General features: G+C 51.9%; 1 protein-coding gene across 7 annotated transcripts; it reads right to left on the bottom strand.

Annotated features, from left to right (window-relative positions):
* Nucleotides 1-1,499: 1,499 nt before the first annotated feature.
* On the bottom strand, nucleotides 1,500-16,006 carry Plxnb3 (plexin B3). Of its 7 annotated transcripts, none has more exons than XM_017602116.3 (35): nucleotides 15,781-16,005; nucleotides 13,582-14,656; nucleotides 13,103-13,282; nucleotides 12,290-12,418; nucleotides 12,100-12,200; nucleotides 11,197-11,326; nucleotides 10,872-11,028; nucleotides 10,675-10,783; nucleotides 10,477-10,591; nucleotides 10,222-10,347; nucleotides 10,023-10,139; nucleotides 9,626-9,719; nucleotides 9,369-9,538; nucleotides 8,975-9,126; nucleotides 8,642-8,747; nucleotides 7,858-7,988; nucleotides 7,447-7,623; nucleotides 7,149-7,344; nucleotides 6,802-7,041; nucleotides 6,531-6,692; nucleotides 6,311-6,462; nucleotides 6,102-6,202; nucleotides 5,802-6,025; nucleotides 5,468-5,646; nucleotides 5,218-5,284; nucleotides 4,518-4,845; nucleotides 4,287-4,390; nucleotides 4,052-4,202; nucleotides 3,564-3,742; nucleotides 3,259-3,419; nucleotides 2,757-2,904; nucleotides 2,524-2,588; nucleotides 2,381-2,456; nucleotides 2,187-2,261; nucleotides 1,500-1,845 (listed from the first exon to the last, which is right to left on the bottom strand). In XM_017602116.3, the coding sequence occupies exons 2-35, from the start codon at nucleotides 14,635-14,637 to the stop codon at nucleotides 1,741-1,743; spliced, it is 5,763 nt and encodes a 1,920-aa protein (XP_017457605.1). In that variant the 5' UTR covers nucleotides 14,638-14,656; nucleotides 15,781-16,005; the 3' UTR covers nucleotides 1,500-1,740. The 7 variants fall into 7 exon arrangements, with proteins under 7 accessions (XP_017457605.1, XP_008771853.1, XP_006229649.1 ...); XM_008773631.4 differs by having other exon boundaries at nucleotides 13,582-14,642; XM_006229587.5 differs by having other exon boundaries at nucleotides 4,106-4,202; nucleotides 13,582-14,642; nucleotides 15,781-16,004.
* Between the last annotated feature and the right edge of the window lie 4,228 nt (nucleotides 16,007-20,234).

Raw genomic sequence — 20,234 nt, 5'->3', positions numbered from 1 at the left:
CTGAACCCTATGCTCTGCTCATCCTCAACCCTGATCCCAGCTCTATTTTAACTCATAGATACTCCCCCATACAGGTGGGAGCCCAGATCTTTCCTCTATGTGGCTGGGTCAAGGGCAAGAGCTAAAGGCAACTCATTCCTCCCATCAGAAGCAACAGGCCCTCAGACTTGCATAGCATCCCTTAGGGCTAGAGCTGGTCATTTCTGCCTTGCTGTCTCCATCAGCATTTGCAGGTTCCCATTTGGGCCAACTCTTCCATGTCCACCAGGAGAAGAAAAAAAACCTCACAGTTGTTGTCCATGAGCTAGTTGGTAACTGAGGAATCTTGTGCATCTTGAGGAACGAGAAAGCATTATGTCCCCAGAAGCATTCAGGGCACAGTGCGCCAGCATGCTACAGAGTGCTGGGAAAATAACTGATACATTCTTGAACTTCTGGGCTTTCTAAAGTTGGTAGAGTGATGGTATTTCATAAACCAGTTTTGGTGGTGGAATGTGCCTGTAATCTCAGTACTCAAGAAGTACCCAGAAGTTCCAGGTTATGCTCAGCTACATAGCAAGTTCAAGGCCAGCCTGGAATGCATGAAACCCCATCTTTAAAAATAAAAATGTCCTGGAGAGATGGTGCAGTAATTAAGAGCACTGACTGCTCTTCCAGAGGTCCTGAGTTCAAATCCCAGCGACCACATGGTGACTCACAACCATCTGTAATGGGATCCAATGCCCTCTTCTGGTGTGTCTGAAAACAGCTACAGTGTACCCATATAAATAAATCTAAAAAAAATAAAAAATAAAAAGAATACTGGCTGCTATTGTCCAAGTTAAATTCCCAACACCCATGTGACAACTTACATGTCTTCTACAACTCCAGTTACCAGAAGACTGACACCCTCTTCTGGTCTTCCTGGCCATCACACACAAGGAATATATAGACATACATGCAGGCAAAACACCCATATTAAAACAAAATGAGATGAAAGTGTGAGAGAGCCTACTCTACTTGTTTTTTAGATGAGACTAAAGGGGCAAAAGTGAAGATAGGCGACTAGCCAGAAACTTCTGAGTAAAGTGGAGGGGGCTTGGTAGTGACAGTATTATCTCAAGGTAGGAGAGACACTCTGTCCAGTGTCCTGTTATAAGAAAGAACTGGTATGGGTGGGGCAGGCACAGATGGAGAGGACAGTTCCCTGCATGGACTAGGAGGTCCAGGAAAGGAGGGACAGGGCAAAGGATGAAAGGGAAATTATCTCTTCTTTCCCCAAGAGTGCCAGATTTGATCACTGGACCAAGGGCAAAGGTGCATAGAAGAAAGACTTGTAGAGAAGCCCTGTGCAGAACCTGGGCATGTCTGGGGAGTGAGCCCTGGTATTGGTAGAAGTGGCACCCCTGAGCAGGGATGCAGATGCTTCCCCTACAATTCCCATTCATGTCTTACACTTCAGCTCCACATAATACTGAGAGCGACATTTGACAGGAAAAGGCAGGGGCAACAGATTGAGATTGTTTTTAAAAAGATGTATTTCTACTTTATTTCCAGATGTGATTTTCCAGCAAGCAAATAAATACAGTGGGAAAGAGGGTAGGGATCATTATAAATTAGAAACAAGCACATGGGGGTAGTAGGCATTCTAGATAGCCTTGCTGACCCCCTCCTCAGTCACTGCTTAGTCAGGGTCATACAGTGGATCCTGCTCACTGTTCTATAAGTTGGCAGGTCTCAGGTGATCACGTTGACCCTAGTTCATAAATCAGTCACTTTGTACTCCACCAAGGCAGCGACCTGCTGCAGGCGGCAAGCCAGCTGCATCTTCTGGGCCACGGGGTCCTCCTCCAGGGCACTGATGATCTGTCAGGACAGCAGTGTACACCCTGCTTGAAATCCCACCCCTCCACCCATCAACTGGGAGCCATCAGTTCTTTTTCCATTTCAACAAGGGCCTGGGGCAAAAGAGTAGGGGTTCTGCTCTAGACCTGCCCAGGGAGGACTGGGTGAAAACCAAGACCATTTCCTAACCTGGGCCCTTTTCAGCACAGGATGGCTTCCATTCTTTCTTCCTCCATCTGGATTGGGCTACCCCCAACCATCCCATCCACACACACATGGTCAGGAAGGTTCTGTGGGTCATTGTCTTGAACACACCTCCTCCAAGTGCCTGCCCTCTCCCCTCAGGAATGTTTTGGCCTCACCTGGTCATAATACCTGTGGATGTGGTTGTAAAGTTCTCGAAGAGCCTCCAGACAGTTGGGAGCAGAAGTATAATTCTATGGGTAGCATGTGGAGCAGTGAGTCCCTTACCTCAGACCCAAGGCTCTCCACTTCTGCTCTACCAGTTACTTTCCCCCTAAATGCGGAGGACTGGGTCCCTTGGGCTATGTCTCACCCCAGAGAGTTCAGCCAGAGCTGAGTTCATCTCTTGATAGCTCGCTGGAGAGCTCTGGCGAATGTCCGCATAGTACCTGGAGAAGTCAGCAGGGTTAGGGACCTGCATCTCTGATCCCCAACCCCAAAGGCTCTGATACTTACTTCTCCACCATCTGCTTGTAGCGAGGGATCTCCCGGGCATAGAGCAGTTTGTTCACTGGGGAATCCTACTCCAGGTAGAGGAGGTAAGAAGTGTAAACAGGGAGGTAGCAGAACCACAAACACTACCATCTCCTACTTCCATTATGCCATCCCTCTCAGCACCCAGGCTCTGCACTGGGTTTCCCCACAAACTCTTCTTCTTTTTGCCTCTGGTGTCCTGCTTCTGCCCTCACCCGGCCCACTTTATGCTCTGAGACCATGCAGGAATCGATGAAGGTCTGTGCGATGACAGCCAAGATGGCATCCTCGTTGTCTGACACTCGAACATCAAAGATGAGCTGTGGGTTCTTCAAGGCATTCACCCAGAATCGCAGCAATAAGCTGGAGGCACAGGTCAAGTGTGGGGATGAGGCCTGACCTGCCATTGTGACCTCTTTCCGTTGTATCCCAGCTCCCCACTCCTCAGCATGGATCTTTGTCTTGGAGCTGGGGACCTAGGCAGCAGTGAACTCAGGCTTTGTTTTCAATGGGAAGCTGTCCTCATGGCACAAGTAATCTAAGCCTGGACCCTCCTATTATTTGTCTAGGCTGTAGAGTGAGAGCAGAAACTCAGGGTAATGCTATAAAGCCTGGGTTCCTAACCTGGACCTGCTACCCTGTCATAATGTCCTAGTCCTTCTGAAATTCAGTAGACCACCCACACAGTGGGAAGGAGAGAGGTCAACAGAAAAATACCTGTTTGTCTTCCAAATGTGCAGGGTCTCTGGATCTTCAATGCCATGTTTCTCTGCCAGCTCATCCAAGAAGTCAAATAGGTACTTAACAGCAATAGGCACAGGCCTATTCATGCTAAGAATGGCCTGGAAGGTGTCATCCACAAACTTCTGCAGGGTGCCCTGTAGGTGGGTTATGAGGATCATGTGAAGGCAGGGTGTAAAGTGGGCTACCCCCTGCCTCATCAGAACCACACCTCTTCCTAAGGTCAACCGCAGTTCCTTGACAACCCTACTCCTGTGCCTGACTACTCTGGCCACACGAACCTTCATTGAAAGTAAGCGAGTAAGATAGATTTCAGGAATGGCCTTGGCTCGTGCCCGTTCTCGTTCTCGTTCCCGGAGGCTGCTGCGCCGCACTTTGGCCCCTTCTGTCTCCTCAGTGGCCTTTACCAGGTGCCAAAGCCGAACTCCACCTTCTTCACCATCTTCCAGCATGGGAGTGTCTAAAAGCACAGAAGCTTGGCCTCTGTCTTATGCTCCTGCCCTCAACATGCAACCAAAGATACAGAACCCACACTTCTCTTAGGATGGGGTAAGGAAAGAGCAAGGAGGGAGAAATTAGGGAACAAGAGAGAGATGGCTTAGGAACTTGCTCAGCCCCACGTTTCCAGAATATCCACATCTTGGTTCAGCTGGAGATCTGACTATCCCACTGACAAGGAGGGGTGGGAAACCTAGATGGAGGCAGATAGAGTAGGCCAGGACTTCTTCTGGCCCTGCCTGGGGCTCTAGTGACTCTAACCCTGGGATACCTGAGCAGAGCTGGGGCTCCTGGCAGATGGAGAGGTCTGGACTGAGGGACTCACTCTCTCCAGAATGGCAGCCAGTCTGCTCCAGACTCTGGGAGACAGTGCCACCATTGTGCAGCTGAGGAATGAGTACCACTGTTGCTCCATCTGGGACCTGAAGGTGGGGAGTGAGATCACAGATTGATCCTAGAGGCAGTCCCTGCCCCATCCACCTTGCCCTGTTGCCACCCACTAGCACCTTGTAGTGTTGTAGGGTGTTGAGTCTCTTCCAGTGGTTTTGAGTCACAGAGGTCAAATCCTCATCTGACAAGGTTAGGTGACCAGCTAGGCCTGAGCGCCACTCTGGAAGGACCCAGAGAAGCCCATAAACACACAGCCTACTTCCTGAGTTCCTCATTAGCAGTAGCTGAACAGCTATAGATGTGAGAGGAGCAGTGAGTGAGCAGGGAGTAAAGCTGTCTTTTCTTACCAAGGTCTAGGGAGTGCACTGAAGGCCTCTGGGAGAAGGGAGTTCCCTTGTAGATTTGATCCAACACCTTCTCTTTGACTTGGGTGATGGTGTCTGTATCAAGCACCCGGGCTGGCACTCGATGTACTTCACTGTTTCCTGCTGCCCCACCAGCCCCTGGTCCCACCAATGCCATCAGGGTCAGGGGCCGGAACTCCACATCCTCTCGTAGTAGGTGGCTGTCATTCAGAGTTCGTTTTGCCTTGCCTGTCACAGCGTCCACAGGGCCCTTGTCCACCTGGTACTTGATGGCCCGGAAGAGCATGTACAGTGGCTCACCAGCCACTTCCTACAACCATTAAGATGGGCCGGCCATTGGCCACAAGACTAGTCCAGCAAGGCCCAGTACAGGGCTTGGTGGGACTGGGAGGGGCAGCTAACAGCCTATAGCAAGGATTTGCAAAGGCCAGCCAGCCATCACAGGGCCCTGAGCTGGGCCCTAAGCCCTTTTTTTCTCTGCTTAACAGTGAGCTGGAGAAGGGGCACAATGCCTTCCCTTTCCAGCACTCTCTTGTCTTGGGCCTCTCATAGGCCCATTGAGCAGAGAAAAGGCTCTCATGACCTTCATTCGATGGCCCACCCTAAGTCTTAGTGATTTGGGTATCAGTTTTAGAGACCACAACCAGGGAGAAGCTCCTAAATGATGGACAGTGCTCCTCACCTTCAAGAAGGCGTAGAGACAGATAGATAGCCAGTTGGTGAGCAGCTTCTCTACCATGGTCTCTGTCCTGTGTGGAAGAAGCCCCAAGGCCCTAGTGAGGATTGTCCTCAAATCATCTCTGATCCCAATGCTGGACTTCCTGGCTCCTGACCTCAGGGCCTGATCCCAAACTACGTGTATTGGTAGTGGGTCAGAGGTAAGCCCCTACCCCTACCCCTACCCCTGTCCCCACATTCAGGTCAAGGCCAACCTGCGTAACATGAGCTTGGGGTTCTTGTGTACATAATGGGCTGCTAGGTCACCAAGCAGAGTTCTCATGATGTCGGTCAAATATTCAAGCTTGCTGTGCAGAGCCAGAGAAAGTAGTGAAGCCACATGGCAGCGGTCCCTCTGGGAAAAGCTTGGCTGCTCCTCTAAGGTGTGGATGAGCTAAACAGGGAGTTGGTATTCATTCTCCAAAGCACCATACCCTCCCTCTTTCTGCGACCATATCTCTACCTGGGTCTGGCCAGTCCCCAGCCCCACCTCCCTACCACTTTAGACTCCCCTGCCCTGCCTGTCCCCACCATCCATGTGGCTCTCACTGTGAGAAGGAAGAGCTTGCTGTTGAGCAAATTGGAGAGTTGTGTGAGACCCTGGCACACGGTGACACGGCGACCCTCTTCCCCAGGCCCCTCGAGCCCTGGCTGCAGTGGGCAGCCAACATGGCCAGGGAAGAAAGCACGCTCAGCATATGTTCGGTAATCCAGGAAGGGAATCCCACTGGCCTCTAGGTCACTGGTGAGGTCTGTCATCTCAGTCATCAGGTCTGCAGGCCAGGACCCATCAAGATGTAGGTTTAGGCCTGGTGGATGCCCTGTCCTCCCGCCTGTATCCCCGCACACCTGTGAACTCCTTGCGGCACTGGTCACCCACACCAGTCTCCAGGTTCTCCAACTGCACCAGTACCTTCTGATAGTCTCGCAAGGCCTGCTTGCTCTTGTGCCTGGAGCAAGAGTCCAGGCATAGCCACAAGCCCAGACCAGGGTGGCCCCTGGCCTAGGGCCTGCCATGGGAAATTTGCCCACATGTGCTGACGAGGGAACATCCTCACCTGTACATGAGGGTGAGGAGTAGCACTGCAGCAATCAGCATGGCAGCACCCATGCCCAGGCCCACCTGGGCCTCCACAGGAAAGGTGGATATCATGGGCTCTGCTTCATACTGAACAGGGCCTAGAGCCAGGCGCACATTGCCCATCTGCACCTGGGGAAGTAGGGCTCCTGAGCATGGGCCTGCAGCATGCAGCCCATCCACCAGGGGCGCACACTCACCACAAACTGTGGCAGGGTGCCTGAACCATTGGTGGGCTGAGGGGCTTGCTGGGGTGGTTCACAGTACAAGTGAGTAAGCGTCAGCGTCTTCACCAGGCACTTCCCATCTCCAATATGCACCTGCACCTCCTCCTTGCTGATCCCCAGATTGAGGCCCTCGCCCTGGGATACATAGCAGGAGCCTGAGCCTTTGGGATCCCTCCCCTGACCCCATCCCATCCTCCTCAGGATGGTGAGTGCCCAGGCAGTACCTGGCTGGTGGCACACTTACCTCCACATCCAGGACATGACCTGGCTTGAGCCGATAGGGGTGAGTAATCCCCTCATGACTAAGTGGAGCCAGGCGAGGGTTAGGCTGGTAGAGGAATCCCTGGCCCCCACTAGCACTGGCAAAGTCTACTTGCATGTTGTCTAGGGCAAAGAAGACTCGCTTTGGGAGGGCCCCATCTGGCACCGCTGGACTGTGGCACAGGAGGAGACTAGATGAGTTGACAGAGCAGAGAGTGGAGCACTGGAGGGGGCAGGGATGCAGATCAGTGATTGGTCTTGGTGACCTCCCCTGCCCCCTAAGCATTAGTGTGTGGCACCATTCTCTGCTAGAGGTAGTAGGAGACTTACCTGTAGTAAGCCACTCTCAAGATGGATACAAGCCTGAGGATCTGCAGCAGGGGCACCACAGCTCCTCCTTGGGTTCACATCCTGGGCCTGCACGCCCAAAGCCTTCACTTGGAACTCATCCTCCAGCCACACAGACAGCAAGGGCTGCCACACAACATCTAAGCCTGTACCCCTAACTCGAATCACTCGTCCACCTCTGTACCAGGATTGAAGTCAAAAGAGTTAAGAGGATTTTAGGTAGTTCAGCCCCAGTACCCCATCTTCCAAGTAGTTCACTGTGAGTTGGCTAAGAACTCACCCTCGGAAGCTGACACTAGGCTCTGCTTCCACCAGTTGGGGGTTGGCAGTGTATCGAAAAGGAGTGGTGAGCAGTTTGCGTTCAACATGGCCAAAGACTACGAAGACCACTGCTTCTCCTGGCTCCATCTGGGGCATGGTGTGGCATATGATGGCTTCAGGACACACAGGCTCTTGACTGCAGAGGAGGAAATATGTACTCACTTTGGGCTCAACCCTAGTGAGAAGCCCAGTCCACCAGGAAAAGGCCCACTTGCTTCCCTCAGCAGGGGCAGAGGTTACTAGGGATAGTCATGGTACCACTTCTCTAAGAATTACAAGGAAACTGTGAATCCACTGCCCCATTGTATGAGAGGGTCCTCCAGTTGAGAGTGGCCAGGCCCGGAATAGTTGAGCTGGGTTGGATACTCACATAGGGCAAGGTTGGTCCCCCACAAAAGCACTGACGTTGCCTCCTGTCTGGAGGTACTGCCCATGAATGGTGAGCTGGGTGCCCCCTGCCTGGGGGCCCCACTGAGGATTCAGGCTCAGCAGGACAGGGTCCTGGGGAACAGGGTAGGCTAGAGTAGACACAGGGTCCATCCTCAAGGCTCTCCAGCATTGAGGTACAGGCCCACTAGTTGGTCTCATGAGTTGATCAGGGGTCTCAGTCAACTGCATCTTCCTTTCTGAAGGGCCATGCTTTTCCTTCTTCAGTTATGCATAGGTTAGCTTCCCTCCCGTCTACCTCTGTCCTTGCTTCTTCTCCCTCTTGAGCAGTTTACACCTGGGGCCTCCCAAGCTCTAAGCTCTGGGATCCAGTCACCAAGTTCGGGCACTGTAGCAGAACTCTCCTAACCCACCCCTGCCTCCTACTTTTACCCGTGGCTTTCCACTCCATAGTGGTCTATGTGCCCAGGGCTCAGGCTAGCATCTGAAGGTTCCCCACTTTCGCCTCATACCTTACCAGGGTTGGAACAAGTTTTATGTGCTCTTCACCCTGGCTGTCTGCTGTTCTTGTTTCTGCACTGCCTGCCTGCGTCCTGGACAGCTGCCAGTGACAGTGTCCTTGTCATCACAACACTGTCCCCAGGCTGCTGTCCACTGAGATCATGTGGCTTCCTTTTTGGACACAGCAGCAGTGCTTCCTACTGCCCTCTGGATCCAGTTTGACATCTTTACATACTCTTCCTTCCCACCTAAGAGGAGTTACTAACCTGGTAGGTGAAGTGCTGGGCCGAGATGCCAGGAGGACGACTCTTAATGGCCACTTGGACTGGTCCAGAAGTGCCATTGGGAGCAGGAGATGTGACACATACAATCCTAGTGAATCAAGGTGTGGTAGCTGCTCAAGCCCTGGGGGAGCCTAGGGCAGCCTGTCAGGGGCTACCTGGAGCCTGTTCCTCCTCTGCTGCCTCTTTCCCTTCTGTGTTCTGACCCAGGACCTCACTTTTCTTGGCTTAAAGCCTCCCCTCCTTATTGGTGACCAATTTCTGAAGGCCTACTCTGGATAGCATCCCTCTCCTCCCCAGCCTGCTTAGGAGCCTCACCGGGCAGAGATGCGGTAGAGAGAAGGGTCAGGGTTGCAGGGCTGGCCAGCCACAGTCACAGCATTTCGCACATCATTAAAGGCCTGGCCCAGGTTGGATCCCAGGATGGTGATGGCTAAGCCACCTTCTGGGGGACCAGTCAGGGGTTCAATCTGTAGCAGAGAAGGATGGCAGACACAATTCTCCAAACCCACATCTCACTCTGCAGTGGTGGTGCCCAGTCAGCCAACTACTGGAAAATGTCTAGACCAAACTATTAGAGATTGTGAGTCTGAAGCAGGCAGCTTGACATGGGGGCGTATCAGACAGTGGAAGCAACATGGGGGAGTATCAGACAGTGGAGGCAAGGACCTTGGGTAGTGGGGAAGCTAGAGTCTACAGGGAAGAGTCTTACCACATCAATGCTGGGTATAGGGCATAGCTGTTCCACAGCACCTGGTGGGCACAGCGGCCCGTAGCGGCAGGCAGGCTGGCCATCACCACACCACAAGCAGCTCAGGCTCCCATTGGCTGCCTGACAGTGGCTGCAGTCAGGGTGACCCATGGCACAGTCATATAGAGTCACTAGGGAAGGTGGAGCAGCATGCTAAGCCATACCCATGAGCTGCACATCCTGCCCCCCGTCACCTGCTTTGTCACCTCTGGGCTCACCATGAAGATCACCGGTATTGTCCAGCCGCTGGATCTCACCCCTGGTTACATAGATGGGCACTGGGAGCTCCCACTGAGACATAGAGGGGTGGAACTGTGGGCAGAGGGCAGGGTTCAGGCTTCACCCCTGACTTGGGATATTTCTGCCCACTGTTTCCTCTATAATACCTTCCTTAGAATGGGTGCGATAGTCCTCTGTATCTCTAAATAGAGGGACAGAGGCTGCAGGCACACTGCTCCTGGCACAGGGTGGGCTTTTGTAACTAATGGTAAGAGAAAGAGGGACTGGGCACAGTTGTGTGTGTGTGTGTGTGTGTGTGTGTGTGTGTGTGTGTGTGTGTGTGTGTGTTTTCTTATGAATGGATGAGGGCTGCCTAAGCACCAAGCAGCCTTTCACCTGCTGGGCCTGGCAGTGAATGAGGCCAGAGTTCCTGGATGTCTCCTCTAGGAAGGCAGGTAGCTTTCGCAGTTTTCCAGGCAGTTCTAGCCAGCAATAGTACAAGGCAGGCAGACCCTAGAAGGTGCAGATGTCATAATGTTAGTCTTATGGACATTCTATAGTCTTCTATCATTCCCCCATCCACCTGACTACTCACTCGGAAATAGTGAAGGTTCTCAATGTGCAGGGTCACATGGCTCTCCCAGCCCACAGGCACCAACTGGGGACTTGCTAGACCCTTAACCTGGGGGCAAGCCTCTGGGCCACGAACCAGGATGTCCACCTAGAGAAAGGACAGCCTTAGCTCTTCAAAATTGCATGGGACTACTCCTGGGTAGCTCAGGTACTGTCCTGTTGTGGTTGCCTTCTGGACTGATCAGGTGCAAGGAGCTTGTATGTCAGTCAGACCCACCTCCTGGGCACTGTAGACAGCCTTTTCACCCTCTGGGCAGCGCTCTCCATATACACAGTGGCTACTCTGGGGGCACCAGTGGCACCGCCACAGGCTGCTCACACAAGTGCGGCACCTGAAAGGGCAGGGGTGTTTTTAGGCTGGGTGCCATCTGGGATTTCCACCCTCACCCATCAGGAGCCAGGCCCAGGAACTCACGGGGCAGCCACTTCCAAGGCCTGAATAGCGCTGCAGTCATAGAAGGAGAATGTGGTGGCAGCCAATACCACATCCTCAAACATCAGGGCCAGGGGCAAGGTGACATGATCTGGAAGGGAACAGTGGTGGCAGAGAAGATCTTGTAGCTCTTTCCCATTGCAGTTCCACCTTGGAATACCTAGCAAGGGTCCACTCACCTGAGCCTGGAGGATTAGGTGGCATCCGATCTTGAGGAGGGGTGGCACAGACCACATGGTGCTCTTCCACCTGAGCTAGACTGTTGTAGTCCCCAAAGGCACAGTAGAAGTATTCATCCATGGCCAGGTTGGGCAGCCCAGGAACAGACAGAGTGATCTGTGACACGTGAGAGAGATACAGGGAAATGGATCTACAGCAGAGTGGTGTGTCATACCAGGGCTGTGGGCAGAGGCAGCTAGGGCGGAAATGGACAGTCAATAGCTAACACTGTGTTCCCACAGGGAATGGCCACACTAGCTACAAGACCAGCAGTGTCAGTTTTACCTGGCCATGTTCCTGACGGGGGTGCTGGGCTGGTAGCAGGCTCTGGATGTGAAGGCAGTGGTTGTCTTCATAGCTCCATAGCCACTGGTTTGGCTGAACTGCTCTCCCACACTCGGCCCTCCGAGTGCACCTGCCAGGCAGAGGACCCATTGATTTACCTTGTGAGTCTCAGGTTTCCTGGCATGGGGTTAGGAGGATGGCCTGGGTGGAGTGCAGTAAGGAGAAGTGAAAGGAACATAGGGCGTCATGGCCAGGGTGCAGGTTGTAGCCTTAAATATAAGAGGAAAACACTGGCTTCCTCTCTCCTCTCCTTCCTTCCTTTTTCCCTTCCTTCCTTCCTTCCTTCCTTCCTTCCTTCCTTCCTTCCTTCCTTTTTCCTTTCTTTCTTCCTTCTCCATTCCCCCTCTTCCAACAAGGGTTCTTGTATGCCAGGTGGGCCTGAAACTGTAGTCGAGGGTAACCTTGGATTTCTAGTGTCCTTGCCTCTACCTCCCAAGTGCTGGGATTACAGGTATGCACCACCATGCATGTGCCATGCACCATGCCTAACTATATGTTAGGAGTTGAACCCAGAGTTTTGTGCATGCTAGGCAAACACTCCACTAACTGAGCTATATACCTAGCCTATACTTCAGGTTTCCATAAATGAGCCCTGGGCTGACAGTCCAGGTTGGAGGAAAGCTAGAGTGGGCCAAGGACATCAGCAGCAAGTCATGGGTCCTAGGACCTGATTTGAGGTAAGATGACAGGAGTGAGAGGTAAACAGTGATCTAATGGTCTGAGACGGTATCAAGGATCAGCAACATTGAGCCAAGTTGGCCTCTTATCACACCTACATATGCTTCTATGGACAGCTTCCTGGACTCCCAGTACCTGTTGGTTCAAGCCTGGGCCCATGCTCACCTGCCCTGAAGTATGCACCAGCCACACAGTGGGTCCCTGGCCTGGAGGCAGGTAGTGCAGTTAGGAAACTGAGGGCAGGCTGCCACAAGTATCCTGTCTACCTGGATGGGCAGTGAGGGAGAGATAAAGGTGGTTACAAAGATTTGGGCCTTTTAGGCACATCCCATTTAGCCCCAGAGATAGGCCTTACCTGCTGGGCAGTCAGGACATAGAGGTAGTCTCCACTGTTGTCTACCAGCAGGTCTGGGCTGATGGCTGAGCCTGGGGGCCCCACTTGCTGGGAATGGTATACCTGGCCATGGGAGCTGTTTAGAAAGACCTGGGTAGGGGCACAAAGATAAAACTGAGCCACCCTGCCAAGCCAAGGCCAGCTCTATTGTTGGCTTAATCCTGGCCATTGAAGGCACATGTTTTCCTGGCTCCTTTAGATGGACATAAAGACTCTCAGGAAGTAGTCTATTACCCCAGTGCCAGACATCCCCTCCTGATAGACTGTTAAGGTAGAAACACATCACTTTCTCCCACTTAGGACCTTCAAGGTTAAGCCATTCTCCAGGAAGTAAAAGACTTGGGCAACAGAAGAGCCCTGGCTAAGGCTCTTGAACACCAGGCCATTCTACTACATGGGAAGGCAGCTATAAAGACAAAAAGTTTACTGGAAGGTATGTTTTACCTTAGAGAGAATCCTGGGTCCAGGCTACTTCTGCGCATCAGGTTCTCTGGGCCTACCTACATATCATCTCTAGCCACCTTCAACACCACCCTCATTGGTTAGAGAAGGCACCGCCGCCTGCAGAGGTTCCTAGGTAGTTTCTCATTTTGGAACCAGAGGAGGTGAGTCCTACCAGATGCCCAGGTGCAGTGAGGCCTTCTGACCCATGGTAGGACATAGCTGAGAGATTGAGTATCCTGAGGCTTTCTGAACTACACATAGCAGAGCTACCAGGCCTAGCTTGAAAGTGTAAAGGCCATCCAAAACCACTCCCATTGGTCAGGATCTCACCTTATGTAGTTGACCCTCGGTGTCTCCCAGGAAGGCTATCGTGTGCCCATCTGTCTGGAGAGCAGCCACTGCACTGATGGGCTGTCCCAGCTGCAGCAGAGGCTGGGCCTCCAGGGGTTGGCGGCCTGCGATGGGGCTGGGGGTGTGTTCATCACCACAGGGGTATGACTCGGGGGAGTCCTAGATAGGCAAGGTGTAGAGAATCAATTCTCAGGGGAAAGTGGGTAGGAGCAGAGGATACCCCACAGCCAGTGAAAAAGGAGTTGGGAGGAAATCAAAAAGCTGAGAACAGATCAGAGCTTTGAGACAGAGCCATCTGCTACCTATGATATACTCAGCTAAGAGGTGAACCAGTAGCTATTCCTGGAGAGTACTCTGTCCCATATCACAGAGAGAAGGGCTGACAAAGCAAGGCAAGGCTCAGAAAGTGAAGGTAGAACCCCAAGTCAAAATTTGGGAGCCAGGCTCTCACCACTCACAGGAGGCAGAGTGACACAACGGGATGTGACACCATACTCCACAGTGGCTTCTTCCATGCCGTTGGGACCCTGACCACCAGTAGTATAGCAAAGTCGCCTGGCTTGTTCCATACTCCCGTCCAGGTCAGCTAAGGGAAAGGCACACAGGGCTGCCTGTGCCTGACTTGTGCCTGCTGAAAATGCGCCCAGCAAGGTGTCCGGAGCAAGGAAGGCAGCCTGGATAAGACCCTGGCCATGGCAGGTAAGGGGCACTTCCACATAGGAATAAAGGTTGACATCTCCGAGGCAGACGCGAGCTACATAGGAGCGATACTCAGTCTGGGCCCGAGCCCCACGGCGACGGAAGACAAAGTAGGCAGAATGAGCATCAGAAAAAGCCCCTACATAGCTATTGTTATAGTCTGAAAAGTCACCCACCACAAGTCTTCCCAGACCTTCGCTGGAGAAAGGCTGTGGCCCAGCCAGCTGGCGCACAGTTAGGGGTGGCACTCCTGCTGACAGCTTGCCTGCCAGGCCTCTGGCCACCAGCAGGAGGTCTCGGCCTGGCAAAGGCACCACTAGGCCTACTGTGGTCACTCCCAGGGTATTGGCAGCCACAAACTGCCCATCACCAGGGTCCTCCGCCTGGTACAGCACTTGAGTAACATCCCCAAGGCGCCGCTTCTCACATACACCCTGCCTCACTTGTCCACAAGCCACCAGCTCCTGTGCCCTGCTGCTTACCAGCAAGAGCTGGTTGGCATTGTCAGTGAGCTGGGCCTGTGGGCACTCAGCCAGGTCACGGAAAGGCACACAATCAGGACTGTCAATGACAGGGCCAGTGATAGCCACAGACTCCATCTCCAGCTCAGGGCTGAGCTGGAAGAGGTGATTCACTGCACCCACATAGAGTTTGCCCTGGTCTGGTGCCAGCACCAGGTGGTTGAAGCTGGCGTTCGGAACAGAGAAGCGATGGGCCCTGGTCAAGGGCAGCAACAGCAGGAACAGCAGCAGAAGGTGGAGGCTGAAGGGAGACCAGGGAGCCATCACAGGAGCCTGGAGGAAGTCAGTCAGCATACGACCTGATGGGAGAATGCTGAAGATGCTTCATTCTTCAACGGGCAAAAGTGGAAATTTTTAAATTAGGAAAGAGACATGACCAGAGGAAGGCAAAAGAGGCCAGAGAGACAGTGTAGGGAGGGGAGGAAGAGAGAAAGAGAGGAAGGGTGGGTGGTGCTCAGAGGGAGGCAGCCAGGAAGAGGACAGAAAGGACAAAGAAGTGCCCTAGAGATGGAGAAAGGGACAGAATGGGGATGGGGGCACACACAAGGAAAGAATTCTTTCATCCTCTACTTTATATGCATGTAGAAAGAGGACAGATCTTGAGAAGCCATATGGGCATGACAGGAGTGTCAGTGACAGGAGAAGGGAGGGATATGGGAAAAGACATGAAGAACTCTGGCTTCTGGACAAGATGCAGCCAGATGTAGGCACACTACCCCAAAACAGTATGAACAGGTAGCCAGGGCCAGGGCTTTAGACCAACACTGGGTGGCCAGTGTAGGGGTGGCAGGAGAGCTTTGAGCCAGCCTGGGGGGTTCTAGAGGAACTCTGAGGCACTAGGAGGCAGCTCAGGGTACAAGAATGATAGACCCCAGCAGCTAGAGTCTGGGAAAACCTAGCTGTAGAAGGGTCCTCAATGTAGGAACACTGATGAGGAGAGCCATGAGAAAAAGGTCAGAGGGAGGGGAAGAGGGCAGAGAGCTCCAGGTGTGAGCGGAGGAGACCCTGTGTCTGAGGCACTGAAGACAGGTGCCAGTCCCCAGCTCTCTTCCAAAAGCAATCAGCAGCAGCCACTGACCAACTGCCTAATTAGGTGATATTCAGACAGATTTAACCCTGAGTACAGCTCTAGAAAGAAGGCAGGAGCTGGTGACAGATCCTGAACTGAGTTTGGATCTGTACAGTTAGTCATGTAGGCATGTGCCAGCTAGAAACCACCCACTGCTACTCAGAAGGACCCTAAGTCCCCTTATCTCAAGAGCACAGATAGAAAAGACAGAGTTGGGTGTGTGTAATGGAAGAGATGGGAGTTGTTATCCAAGAAGGCAAAGGAGATAGAAGCTCCCTGGAGGCTGTTCTGTGCTCTAGTCCAGGCAAATTTATCCCTCTCTGCATCTCTCAGGGACACCTTTGGGGACATAGGGCCCAAACACTTACCACCACTACGGAGTGCAGAAATGGGGTCTCCTCACATCAGCTGCTTCAGGGCAGTGGCAACAGGCACAAGATGGCTGTGGGGGGCATTGTCCTGAGTGGGAGGGAGACAGTTGAGGCTCAGCCCCATTCATGGTGGCCCTGGGGGAGGAAGGAGGCAGGGGAGGGGGCAAGGGCCTGGAGACCGGGCTCCTCCACAGCTGGCAGCTTTGTCAATAGTGGCCTGGCCAAGGCAGCCCTGCCTCCACCCCAACAATGTCCCCTCTGTCCAGAGGCCCAGGCCAGGGACCTACTATCTGGTGTTCTTACCCCCACTCTGGCTGTTCTAGCCAGGGAGCTCCCTGCCACTCCCCGTCTCCAGGGAAAACCTCCCTGGGATGTAGAGACAAAGGGACAGGGTTTCCTTGAGCCAATTTTCCCCATGTGGTCCACAGCTCCTATGCCAGTACAGAGTGCCCCCTCCCTGAGTTTCTCTGAGTCCCTGTAAAGAGCACAGGGTAACCCTTAAACCCCCACCACAGGGCCAAAGGCACTCAGCCCCTGAAATGCCAGCCTCAGCCTCAGCCTCAGCCTCAGTAGCCTTAGTCCTGGCTGAAGTGCCAGTCCCAGCTGTCAATGCCTGCCTTTGTCCAGGCTAAGGCAGAGGAGGCACTGACAAAGACAGCCCATGGAGAAGACCTTCTCCCTCCCCACTCCTGCCTACTGGCCTGAGAGAAGACTGTCCCCACCCAGTTCTACCCCCAAGGACTAGCAAAGTCGTGCCAGGTACAGAGTGGTAGTGGGGAAAGCCAGAAGAGGATAATGCATGGGAAGGGCTGAGGCAGGTAGACCACAGGGGACTTTGCCAGAATTGAGCCTTAGGCTTCAGACATAGGACAGGAAAGTCCTTCCAGGATGGGCCTGGATCCTTCCACCATAGGAGGGAAGGGAATGCCAATAGCAGCTGGCTTCCTTGCTGTTCTCATAGGGCACCTTGGGGCCAACTAGCCTAAAGGCCCACTGTACAGGGACATCTTTACTCAGTTTAGAGTCTTTGCTACTTCTACAGTTCACAGTAATAGCAAGCTCCAGGGTGAAGTAGAAGGTGGCCCTTGCCATCTGGCTGAGCCAGTTGGTTGACTGTGGGGGTGGGGGAACCAAGCAGGTAGCCTCCTTACATTGCACCCTATTCCAGGATGGTGCCAGCTCTCTCTATTTGTGTCAGAAGTTTGGTTTTTGCTCCACTGTTAACTCCCCCGGGGGACATCATGCCTGCAGGTATCACACAGGTATCACTGTGTTGCTTGACACCTTTTCTTGTCTCTAACTTAGTCAGCTCTACAGATTCTTGCTTCTGTTCTTAGCAACCTTGAAGCAGTGTCCTTAGGCCCAGTTGTTTCCACACAGGTGCCTACACCAGCCCTAGCTCCTACCTACCTGGTGGGTCACCAGTGATCTGAGGAGTAGCTTCTGTTCCAGGAACTGTCCTAGTGGAGCTCTCCTGCCCATCAGTGCAATCATGCCTAGTCCAACACATCCCAGCTGGCCCAGGTTGGGAACCCAACCCATCCTGGCCCACCCCTTTGCCCAACGGCACAAGGCAGGATTTTGATCCCCTTTGCTTGCTTCAGCAGGTGTATGAGAGGATTGGCAATAGGTATACAACTGGAGTTGCTAAAAACAGGCCACCATCCAAGGTGGGCATTTCCTAGGTTCACATAACGTGCCCATTGACCATCTAGAGAAAAAGAAAAGGTTAATATGCAATGATATTAACCAATTTTTGTCCTCCCCATGACTCCAGAAGGAGCTTTGGTCATTTCTTCCAGGGAAGAGGTGGGAAAACCAAGGCGAGAAAGTTTCACAGCTAGTAAATGGTCAACCTATATCCATCTGGCCATGTGAACCTTGGCAGGTATAGGGCAGGGAGGGGAACATGCCCCTGCTCTGTTGAGGAAACAAGTATTTGTTCTCTTACTGTAGCATAAGATTTGTGAAGGATGGGCTACAAGGATGCAAAGGTCAGAAAATCATCCTCACAGCTGCTGGGCTCCAGAGCTTGAGCTTGCTTCTCAACAGCTCTGCATTTGGTCATGTATAAGCAGAGGACCCTGAGACAGAGAGTACGTAGCAGACATGTTATGGCCATGGAAAGAAATAAACACATCACAGATGTGTTTGATGGTGTAGACATAAGATCTTGAAAGCCTGTTACTTAATAGGTGCAAGTAGCAAAGATGGGAGAATATGGGAACTTTACCCTGGGATGTCCTTTCTCTATAGAGTGAGAATAAAGATGATGAAGACTACAAGCAAGGGGGAATGGCTAATGAGGCCTTCTGGATTTGAGATGATAGCTTGGATTAAGGTGACCTGAGTGGGGGGCTGGGGATTTAGCTCAGTGGTAGAGCGCTTACCTAGGAAGCGCAAGGCCCTGGGTTCGGTCCCCAGCTCCGAAAAAAAAAAAAAAAAGAACCAAAAAAAAAAAAAAAAAGGTGACCTGAGTGCTGATCCTGGTTTATATAGAAAGTTCCAGAGCTATATAGTGATAGTCTATCAAAAAAAAAAAAAAAGACGGGGGGGGGTAGGGACAGGGAGAGGGAGAGGGAGAGGAGGACGAGGAGAAAGGAAAGAGAAGGAAGGAGGGAGGATGAAGAGAAAAAAAGAAGAAAACACAAACATCTTCAGTTCAGTTTTGAGAGTGTCTTTCTTCATGGATGAAAATGCATCTATGGACAAGCAGCCTCATTCTCTGTAACTGCACATGTGAATGTCTTGCTCAGGCTTCTTCTATGCCCTACCCCACCTGCAGCAGACAGGAACAAATGCGGATGGTAACATCAGTGACCTAGGCTGACTCCAGGAGCAAACATCTTATACAAAGGAAATTCTGTTTGCTCCAGGAGCAAACATCTTACACATGACTGCTTCCTTTGCAGATGTGTCACTCTGCTCGACACAAGTCCTTCACAGAGCAGTTGTATGCAACTCTTATTGACAAGTAGACAGGCAGCCTTTAGTGCTCTGGTGCCGTCTCCTGACTGTGTGTCTGGGTTTCCAGATGCTGCCAAGCGACTCACTGACTGATCAGAAGACATATGAACTTCTTGCCTTTACCAAATCCCACTGACACTGTACAGATGTGCTGTCTTCAATACCACCAGTGCACTTGGCATTAATTTTTTTTTAAGATTTATTCATTTATTATATATAAGTACACTGTAGCTGTCTTCAGACACACCAGAAGAGGGCATCGGATCTCTTTACAGATGGTTGTGAGTCACCATGTGGTTGCTGGGAATTGAACTCAGGACCTCTGGAAGAGTAGTCCGGTGCTCTTAACCGCTGAGCCATCTCTCCAGCCCCTAATTTTTAAAAATTTTATATATATGGTTGTTTTGCCTGCATGTATGGCTGTACTCTACATTTATACCTGGTACATGGAGGCCAGAAGACAGCATGAGATCCCTTGGTAGGAGAGTTACAAACAGTTATGAGCTGCCACGTGGGTGCTAGGAACAGAAGAACCTAGGCCCTTTGCAAGAATAGCCAGTGCTCTTAACGACTGAGTCATCTCTTTAGCCTCAACATTCAGCACGTTCTTTTTGGAAACAGGGTCTCAACTGCATAGTCCTGGTTGGCCTGGGAGTTAATCTGTAGCTCAGGCTGGCCTCTAACTCACAGAAATCCTCCTGCTTCTGCTTTCTAAGTGCTGGGATAAAAGGTATCTGATACCATCCCTGGCAGAGTTGGAGTTTATTGAAGGAATTTAAGTATGGATTTTAAGCACTGAAGTTAAGAGAAAGACTGGCTCACAGAAGAGAGTACTGCACAGCAGACATGACTACATAGTTTATGAGGATGGAGCCAATGGCTGTAGACATGTTGGTAAGCACTCTATCAAATGAGCTGGATCCCCAGCCCACTGGTTTTGTGTTTTTCTTGAGGCAAGATCCAGCAGTGTAGCTCAAGCTAATCTCAAAAACTTAAGATCCTTGACCCTCTTGCCTACCTCTTGAATGCTAGGGTTACCAGTGAGTGCCACCAGGCCTAGCTTGATGGCTAGCTTCCAGTTTCTTCATCTTCTTATTCTAGTTTTTTTTTTTTAAATCAGACAGGATGCAAGATTTATTGCTGAACATGATTTGGTGGTATATAGGAGAGTACCACAGTGGAAGCCCTCCAGAAGACAGAGCCTGCCACTTGTCCAGGGGATCATGATTGGTGATATATTTGGCACCACAGCCACCAGGAATGAGCTGTTTCTCAGTGACCATGTCTTCAGTTCAATCGTCTTCAACTTACTGAAGCCACAAATCTTCCTTATTCAAAAGCATGATCCAGGTGGATTTGATCAAACTCCACAAGTGTGAATCCTGGCCACTCTGACCTGGGGATTTCATAAGGTATCACATGTACCTGTCTGAACCCCAGATTGGGGATGTCATGGAAATCACATATTTGAATAACTGCCAGAA

The sequence above is a fragment of the Rattus norvegicus genome, chromosome X (genome assembly GCF_036323735.1).
Source record: "Rattus norvegicus strain BN/NHsdMcwi chromosome X, GRCr8, whole genome shotgun sequence".
Lineage (NCBI taxonomy): Eukaryota > Metazoa > Chordata > Mammalia > Rodentia > Muridae > Rattus > Rattus norvegicus.
The sequence above is the reverse complement of the archived record's forward strand: the minus strand, read 5'-3'. Positions and strand labels throughout refer to the sequence as shown.